The 9667-nt window shown below is 55.8% G+C and overlaps 1 protein-coding gene across 3 annotated transcripts in view; it reads left to right on the forward strand.

Annotated features, from left to right (window-relative positions):
* Positions 1–7477, forward strand: part of LOC144275024 (E3 ubiquitin-protein ligase TRIM39-like) — a 31498-nt gene extending 24021 nt beyond the window's left edge. For all 3 annotated transcript variants that reach the window (XM_077834099.1, XM_077834100.1, XM_077834101.1), the window contains one exon: positions 5041–7477. In XM_077834099.1, the coding sequence (XP_077690225.1) occupies positions 5041–5600 (560 nt within the window). In that variant the 3' untranslated portion in view covers positions 5601–7477. The remainder of the gene's footprint in view (positions 1–5040) is intronic.
* Positions 7478–9667: the final 2190 nt, after the last annotated feature.

A 9667-nucleotide genomic window follows, 5' to 3' on the forward strand; every position in this document is an offset into this window, starting at 1 on the left:
CTAGGTCCTGTCCACACGGCCCAGTAACACCCTGCTGAGCTTGGTACAGGCAGCCACATGCCAGCCCAGGCCCCTGGCAGGGACGCTGAGCTGTTATGGTCACTAACAGTGTTAACTCTGCCACGTGCCACACACCACGCCCCAGAAACAGCTGTAACCTAGACTCATGGCACTGCAGGGCTGGAAGGGACCTGGAAAGGTCACCTAGCCCAGCCCCTGGTGCTGGGGCAGGGCCTAGACCATCTCTGGCAGGGATTTGTCCAATCTGTTCTTACAAACCTCCAGTGACGGGGATCCCGCAGCCTCCCTTGGACCAGGTCCAGAGCTTCGCTGCCCTGAGACTTAGAAAGTGTTTCCTCATCTCCAGCCTCAGTCTCCCTTGCTGCAGCTTGCACCCATTGTTCCTTGGACAGGCCCTCGCCCTGCCCGCTGCGGGCACTGGGGGTGTCACCAGGTGTGAGCATCGCTGTTATCGCACTGAATGGCTGGGGGCGCTGGGCTGTCTCAGGGGGGCAGTGAGGGAGCTGGGGCCTTTCACTCCCCAGTCACCGATCTCAGCCCAGGCTCAGAGTCCGGCTCCCAGTGAACAGGAGCTCATGTCGTAATTCTCGTTGACGGCAGCCTGACTGGCCACCTCCGCAGGGAGGCCAAGGCCTGAAGGGGCCGCAGGGACGGTTCCTCCCCAGGGAGAGACTCTAGCAGGTGTCAGGGCTGAGCCATGTTGGCAGGACAGTGCGGGGCTCACACGGCCACTGTGACGTCCTCGTACCCTTGATATCCAGAGCTCCAGCAAGTGGGGTGTAAACCTCACTCGTACCCCCAGCACTGAACTCACTGACACTGCCCCGAGGCCCCCTCTCCTCCCGGGGTTGGGGGTGCTGGAGAATGAATGGCACTGGAAGAGAGGGGCCAGGAGACCATGGCCCCATCACTTTTACTGATAGGAGGGCTAGGTCTCCCACTTTTTACCGGCTGTAAGGTTGAGCAATGGGGGGGCGGGAGGGGGCAGAGAGGAGCTACCACGGGGGCCGGGTGTGGGGGGGGAAGAGGTGGTGAGGGGGTGGAGTCTTGGGGAGAAGGGGCAGTGTGGGGGCGGGGTCTTGAGAAGAGGCAGTGTGAGGGCCGTGGCTCAGGGAGAAGGGGCTGTGTGAGGGCAGGGGTTCGGGGAGAAGGGGTGGTGCGGGGGCAGGAGCTCCAGGAGAAGGACCCACATGGGAGGGCGGGGCCATGGTTCAGGCACCGGAGGCCCCTCTACTTTTAGGGAGCTTCCATCACTCCTGGGGAGAGGACCGTCCCGGATCCTGATCCACGGGCACATCTGTGTATTTGCCGGGTGCACAGAGCTCTCCAGGTGGAGACACTTTCTCACTGACCCAGGAGTGGGTGCTGCTGGGAGGCCCCACTGCCCAGGAGGCCAAGGGCTCTCGCTCCCCTGCGCTGCGGGTGAAGGGAGGGGCCCAGGGGCTGCTGTTCCCTGTCCCAGGAATGGGGTTAAGGGGATGTGGACACAGACAATCTGCCCGCTTGCGCTGTGAGGGGCAGACCTGGCTCCACGCTGGGCTTCAGAGCCTGAGCTCCAGCCTGAGCGTGAACGTCTATGTGGCTATTTTTAGTGCCAAAGAGGGAGCCCCACAAGCCTGAATCTGTCCACCCCGTTCGGAGACTCGCTGCCGCGGGCTGTGTACATGAACCCAGAGTGTGTCCAGAGTCTGGGTCTGAAAGTTCCCGGCGCGTCTGACCCAGGGCTGGTTAAGGAGAGCGAGGGGGGTGGCTGGCGCAGTCGTTAGATGGAGACACCGGGGCCCCTGGGGCTCTGGGATGGTCTCTGTGACCATTGTCTGCTCTGGGAGACGCCCAGGTGCAGCTGCAGAGGGTCTGTGCCACCAGCATCGCCCATGGGACACTCGCTCTGGGCAGAGTTCAGGCTGATTTGTGGGGGTCTCCATTTTCAGCCTGATTTTGGGGGCGAGATCAGGGGCTCGGGGGGAATTTTTTTACCCAGGGCAAATTAAATAGCAGCTCTGGAGTGTTTCATAGCTGATGTCCTGAGTCTGACCTGCCCGTAACTTTGCGTTTCTGGGGATGTTGAGAGTCACTCACTGCAAGTCACTGGGATTTGGGCTCCTCAGTTGCTGGGACACGTTTGAAATGGAGCTGGGTGAAATGTTTTGGACAAATAGTTTATTTGCTGCAAAATTATATTTCGGGTCAACAGAAACTATTCGCGAACCCCTGTCGAGTTTGCTGACGAGTTTCAATCAACAGAAAGGTGCCGCCGCTTCCCTACCAGCCTTTAGCCCAGTGGCTGGGCCCCCAGCGGGGAGCTCCCGGTTCAATCCCCCCGTGGGACGCCATGAGGGCTTGAGCTGCTGGGCTCTGGGGGTCTGATGACGTCCCCCTCTGTCTAAACAATTCCCTAGGCACTGGGCCAGAGCGTGGGAGTGAGTCTGACTCTGCAGCCCAGTGTGTCGGGCCCCGACCTGGGAGACCCAGAGTCCAGCTCCCCTGCTCCAGTCACCCTGTAATTATTGATCCATAACCCCAGTGACGGGAGGGGTTACGGCCCCTGGCACACCAGTGTCTCAGGCCATGTCTGCCGGGATTTCCTTGCACCGGTGCAAACCCCCAGGGCAGACTGGCTGTGCGGATGTGAACTGGGACTGGCGCCTGGTGTAGCTTCTCCCAGATGGAGGGGGCAGTAAGTGGGGAAATGCCCCCTCCCCTCCCCACTGCCCTGGCCTCATTAGCAACAGCCTATTAGTACGCATTTACGCACCCCCCCACACCCCCCGAATCCTCCACTGCACAGCCGCCCCAGTGAGCCCAACCCAGACCACTGCCCCACGGCGGACGGGCTGGGCCAGGAGAGTGAAGGGGCAGGCTGTGGGGTTTGCCTGGCTGGTAGGTGGTCCCCGTAGGGCCCGCCAGCATGGAGAGTCCCAGCTGCGTCCCCTGGGACAGGGCTGCACCCCCAGAGTGTGTGGGGCCAGAACCAACCTGCTCTTAGTGAGAAACCGACCACACATGACCCCAAAGCAAGAGAGATTCCCTGGGGCCTGCCTCTCCCTCACCCCTCTAGCTCCTGCCCCTCCCTTACCCTTTTCTCACCCCTGTGCCCACGTGGACCCTGCTCTATTCTGACCCCTCCTCCTCACCCCTCCCCTTCTTCCCATCCACTTTCTGCTTCCCTAGGCCCCTCTGCCCCACACTTTGCCTCCCTGGCATGTGCCCCTGCCTTCCACCCACCTCTGCCCCACTCCCCCCCCTGCCCTCCTGGCACCTTCCCCTCTCCCCCAAACATCCTTTGCACCCTGGAGCCCACCCATCACTTCACACCCCCGCTATGTCCTGGCATCCACCTCTCCCCTTTCCCTCCTCTGCTGCCATGTCTCCCACCTCTTCCCTCACCCCCTCTGCCCCCTGATGGCCGTCCCACCCCTCACCCTCTTCTGCTGTCCTGGCTTCTGCCCTTCTTACTCCCCTCAGCCCTCCTAGCACTGCCTCTCTCCCCAACCTCTCTGACCCCTGGCACGCACCCCTTCCCTCACCCCCCCTGTGCCCACCCCTCCTCTAACCCCACTCTGACCCCCTGGCACCTGCCTCTCCCCAATGCCGTCTCCTAACACTGCCTCTACCCACCTGTCCCTGCCTCTCTCCTCGCCCGTCTCTGCCCCCTGGTGCTTGTCCCTCCCCTCCTCTGCCCTCCCTGTGTCTGCCCTTCTGCTTAACCCCCTCAATCCCCCTGGCACCTACCCTTTCCCTTACCCCCCGCACCCTTCTGGTGCTGACCCCTTCCCTCCTTCCCCCTGCCGCCCCAAACACCTAACCCTCCCCTTGTCCCCTTCCTCCCTGGTGCCTACCCCCTCACCACCCTCTATCCACTGACCCCACTCTCCTCTCCCCCCTCTGCCACCATCATCCATGCCACCTTCTCTTTATTTCTCACCTCTGCCCCTCCCCTCGCCCTCTGGCTCCATGACACCTGCACCCCTCACCACCCCTCTAGTCCCCTGGTGCCAGTTCCTCCTCTGCCCCAAGTCCCAGCTCTACCCTTGCCCCATCTGCCTCCCTGGTGCCTGCCATTTCCTTTGCCCCCTCTGCCCGCCTGGTGCAAGTCCCTTCCCTCGCCCCCCTTTGGACCCCTGGTCTCTGCCCTTCCCCTCACCTCAGCACTGGCCCGCCCCTCCCCTCCCCCTCTCCTAATCTCTGGGTCCCACCCCTCCCTTCATCCTCCCTCTGCCCCCCTGGTGCCCACATCTCCCTTCACACTCCTCTGCCCCCCTAGGTCCTACCCTTCTCCACACCCCTCTCTCTGCCCCCCTTCTGCTCACCTGCTCCCTCACCCCCCATTCTGCCCCCCACCACCAGTGCCTGCCCATTCGCTACCCCCCATGGTTCCACCTCCCCACTCCTCATCATCTCACCCCCTGGCAGCTCACCCTCCCCTTGATTTCCTCTGCCCCATTGGAGCTCCCCCATTCCCTCACACCCCTCTGCCCCCTGGTGTCTGCCCCTTCTCTTGGCCCCGCAGCCCCCTGGGGTCCATCCCCTTCTTCTCCCATGGAGCCCACCCCTCCCCCCATCCCCTGCAGCCCCCAGGATCCTGCCCTTCACCCCCCATCTGTTCTTATGGTGCCTGCCCCTTCCCTTGTCCCCTCATTGCCTTTGTGCCTGCCCCTCCCCTCTACCCCTCCCCCCGCTACTCCTGTCACCTGCCCCTCCCCTCTACCCCTCCCCCCTCTGCTCCTGTCACCAGCCCCTCCCCTCTACCCCTCCCCCTCTACTCCTGTAACCTGCCCCTCCCCTTTCCTCTCCCAGCATCATCCTCCCCCCTCCCCTCCCCCGCCCCCACTGACACCTTCCCACCCCTCCCCTGCTCCTCCTGCCCTTTCCCCCCATTGTCTCCTCACAGGCAGAGGGGCCCTGACTCCCCTCAGGCAACAACCCCCCCCAGCGATTAACGGGGACGCAGGTTAATTTCCCTTCGATCCCAGTGACCAGCCCCTGCCCCCGGCCCTGACTCTGTGACTCTCTCCCCAGTGGACGTGACTCTGGATCCAGACACGGCAAGTGCCTGGCTCGTCCTGTCTGAGGATCAGAAACATGTGAGACGCGGAGACACACGCCAGGATCTGCCCGACAAGCCTGAGAGATTTGATAATTATGCCTTTGTCCTGGGCGCTGAGAGGTTCGCGGGCGGGAGGCGTTACTGGGAGGTGGGGGTGGGAGACAAGACGAAATGGACTCTGGGGGTTTGTCGGGAATCTGTGAGCAGGAAGGGGAAGGTCACACTCACACCTGGAAATGGATTCTGGGTCGTGCGGCTGGAGGATGGGGGATACAAGGCCTTCACCTCCCCCTCGACCCCCCTCCCCGTGAGCGTCCGGCCCAGACAGGTGGGGATTTTCCTGGACTATGAGGCGGGCGAGGTCTCGTTTTACAATGTGACTGACGGGTCCCATCTCTTCACGTTCACTGACACCTTCTCCGGGACGCTCCGCCCTTATTTCAATCCTGGTCTCAACGCTGGGGGTACAAACGCGGCTCCCCTGATCATCTGCCCGGTCCCGGCTCCGGCCGGGGGGAATCTCGGTCCCTGACAGTGACCCCGCAGCTCAGACTGGCCCCCCCAGCGCTGCTGCTCCTCCCGCTCCCCTGTGGTGGGGCCGGTTACTGCAGCTACTGGAGTTTTTGTGCTGCCCGGACGCTGCCAGTTTCCCTTTTCCACTGGAGGGTCCAGTCGAAAACCAGACACCTGGCAACCCCCAGCCCTCACCTTGCCCCGTCCCCTGCCCCGGGGGTAGCAGATGGTGGGGGATGGGGTCATTCACTCCTGTCAGCATTTTCTAGTCCTGTGAAATCTCAATGTAAAATAGGAAAGAAAAAAGATTATTCTAATTTAGAAAATATTATTGTAACAAGGTGTAAATACAAGAATATTTCAATTTACATTTCAACAGTATTTCAAAATCAAGCATCTCAACATTTTTAGAAATGGAATTATTTACATTTATTTTTTGAGTCTTCCCTCAAATCTGTATTGAAGTTTAACTTCTCTAAATAACGTCATTTCTATTTCAACTGCGGAATTTCAAGAAATCCAAAATATTTATCTTGACAAAATAAATTATTAAATTGTCGGATGGGGTTGTTCAGTTACAATGTACGTGTGTCATAAACATCACAACTACACACATGTGCAGCTGCTCTCTCTCTATCTCTCCCTCTCTCCCCCCACCCCCCCACACGCCCCGCTTTATTGTCTTGACTGGTTCTCTCTGGAAGGCAGGGCACATACACCCACCTCCTGCACTACCCCTTTGAAAATTAATAGCTTAAAAATTATAGAATTAATGAAGCAATATATTTAAATTATCTCATACAAGATTATATAATATTCTTTGAAGTTCTGTCAGCATTAATTCACTTTCTAGCTGCATATAATTGGTAATCAAGATATGACCCTTCCTTGCTTTTTCTCACAAAACACGGCCCCAACCTCAAATGCTGTATTCTTAGATACCAGGGGTCGTCAACCCTTCAGAAGTGGTGTGCCGAGTCTTCATTTAGTCACTCTAATGTAAGGTTTTGCATGCCAGTCATACATTTTAACATTTTTAGGAGGTCTCTTTCTATAAGTCAATAATATATAACTAAACTATTGTTGTATGTAAAGTAAATAAAGTTTTTAAAATGTTTAAGAAGCTTCATTTAAAATTAAATTAAAATGCAGAGCTCCCCGGACTGGTGGCCAGGACCCGGGCAGTCTGAGTGCTACTGAAAATCAGCTCACATGCCGCCTTTGGCACATGTGCCATAGGTTGCCTACCCCTGCTATATACAAAAATGTCTTCTACAATCTCATTTTTTTGGTTTATTTTTCTTTAGAAATATTATTTGCAGGCAATGTACTTTGAGTGTGCACTGTTGATTTCAAAGTACTGCCAGGCTTTCCATGTTCTTGGTTATAAGGACACAACAAATGTAGTTTGATAAAGAAATAGAGAAGGGGTTGTATTCCTTTACTGAATCATCACAAATTAACTTAATATGCTGGCACTTAATGACACCTAACATGAAATTTGGTGAAGTTTTATTGGGAGACCTTTCTTCTCGGCCATAAATCAGTCGAAAGGGTGCTATTTTTGCTGTCATGTGAGGTTTAGAGTACAAAGAAAAGAAAGTTGCTCCAGGAAATTCATCACCATTCCTCTGGGTTCTGTCCACCACCTTCTGGAATGCTCTGTAAAAATAAGTTTCAGAGGAGCAGCCGTGTTAGTCTGTATTCGCAAAAAGAAGAGGAGTACTGGTGGCACCCTAGAGATGAACCAATTTATTTCAGCATAAGCTTTGGTGAGCTACAGCTCACTTCATCGGATGCATTTAGTGGAAATGCTCACTGTGTTCAGTTTTGAAGATTTATTCACAATACGCCATCCATGGCAGAGGGCCCTAAACCTACGTTGATTATTTGAAAATAAATACCCTCATGTTATCTTGTGATGGATTCATCTGTGTTTTTATCAAGTCTGCTGCTGTCTAGGTGGCATGGTCTGCTGAAGCAATGTGTCACCCGGCCATGATTGTGTATTTGACCATATAGTGAAATATCACCAAATGTAAACTGTTACCTCGTTATTCAATTCAGAACCTAGATCTGCCAGTATCTGCTCTGGACAGCCATGTTAATATATCATTTCACATGTCTTCTTCCACCTAATGTGCTTTCGTAGTTCTAAGTGGAAATTCTTCTACCCATTTTGAAAAATCATCTGTAGCTCTCAGTACATACTGGTATCGCTTCTGTGATACTGGATAGAGCCCGATTAAATCTGCTCTCAGCAATTCCCAAGTTTTAACAACCTACGTGCAAGAACACAGGCTAGAGTTCTCATTTGGATCTTTCCTATGACATTTTTATTATAATCCCATATATAGGAAGCAAAGTAAACATTATAATGTGGTTTCTATAACAGTTGATGTCTCCACACAGTCAGAATCTAACTTTTGGTGTTTTTCAGAAGTAAATAAATACAGGACAAATTTCTGCAACTGAGAACTTGCATAAATACACCTTGCAGGGTCGGCGAGTTATATGGTCCCGTGGTGCTCGTGCTCCAGCAATATTCAGGGCCTGGGAGCCTGGGTCCACCAATGTTTGGGGCCGGGTCTCTGCCCCGGCCCCACCTGCTGCCCCCATGGGCCTCCCCTGGAGCGCCCCCGGCCCCGCCAGCTGCTCCGCGCAGTGCTCCCTCACCGGCCGCCGCTGGCTACAACACAGGGACCGGCGCGGGCGGCAGGCTGAGGTGGCCGCTGCGCCTGCGGAGGGGGGAGAGGAGGAGGTGCACATGTGATGGCAGCCCCCCCCCGGCACCTACTGGGAGACGACTCCGACTCCGAGGAGGCTTCCTGGAGTCTGGACCTGAGCAGCTGGGGCATGGGTCTGTGTTGGACTCGTGCCCGTGCCCGCAGTCACCTCTCCTGCCCCACGCTTGGCAAGGAGATGCCCCATCCCCCACACCCAGTGATGCTATGGTGACAGGCAGCAGCAGGGGAGGAGGTGCACACGTGACAGCAGCCCCCCTCCCCCCGCCCCCGGCTTCTGTCACCCACCACAAGGGAGGCGAGGGGCCTTCCTGGACCTGAGCAGCTGGGGCTTGGGTGAGTGTCGTGACACTCTGCCCCCCCCGCCCTCCGCAGTTACCACTCCTGCCCCAGGCTGGGCAAGGGGCAGCCCCATCCCCCACTGGACACCGATGAAAAGTGTTTGATGCCTCCTGAAGGACATCGCAGAAGAAGGGGCGACATTTTGTTTTAATTTTAGAAAGTATTTGCTTTTGAGGGCTATTGATCCAAGAGTGCTGGGTTGTTTCTGTATTCAAAAGCGTATTAATAAAGTTGATATTCTTAGCTAAATACATTTTTCTTATGATGGTGATATTGTGGAATAGAGGGAAACTGTTAAATGCTTCCTGTTTCCAGTCCACTTTTACATAATTTAAAAAATATATCAATCAGCTTACAAGGCAGGTGTGAACGTCCCACTAGGCTCCTGTCTGCATCTTTAAGAGCCTAAATAACTTTGCAAATGTGGCACAGAGACTAAGGGGCAGATTTTAGAAGGTCTGTAAACACCTAAAGATGTAGCTTGGCATCTCCCGGGATTTTCAAAAGCACTTAGGTGCCTAACTCCCATTGGAAGCGAGGTGCCCAGGCACCTTTGTAAATTCTCCCAGAACGACTCGGCCAGCTCGCCACAGGCTGCTTCCCCCGCACAGGGTCCCACATGGGCACTTACAATTTTTGGCCTCAACTTTTTTTTATTATTGTGTCAAATTCAGAAAATTGCAGCGGGATTTCAGAATGTTCTAGGGGAGGAGACCTAAGTCCCCACATTCTAAAGCCTCCCCCACAGCCTCCCGGAGAAGCCCAGTGGGGTCGGCTCCAGGCCTGGCTTGGGGGGATTCCCAGGTCCCCTTCGGACCAATAACTGCATGGTCTGACTCCCAAAGACAAGCCGAGCCCAGGATCCCAGTGCGTGCGATGAGGCCAGTGAGCAACAGGGAATGTCCCGGCATTTACTGCCCAAGGGACTCATTGTCCATGGCGAGGAGTGAAACAGCCATAGGGGCCAAGAGTGAGAGCGCCAGGCCCTGCTGTACAGGCT

Source organism: Eretmochelys imbricata, chromosome 14 (genome assembly GCF_965152235.1).
Source record: "Eretmochelys imbricata isolate rEreImb1 chromosome 14, rEreImb1.hap1, whole genome shotgun sequence".
NCBI lineage: Eukaryota > Metazoa > Chordata > Testudines > Cheloniidae > Eretmochelys > Eretmochelys imbricata.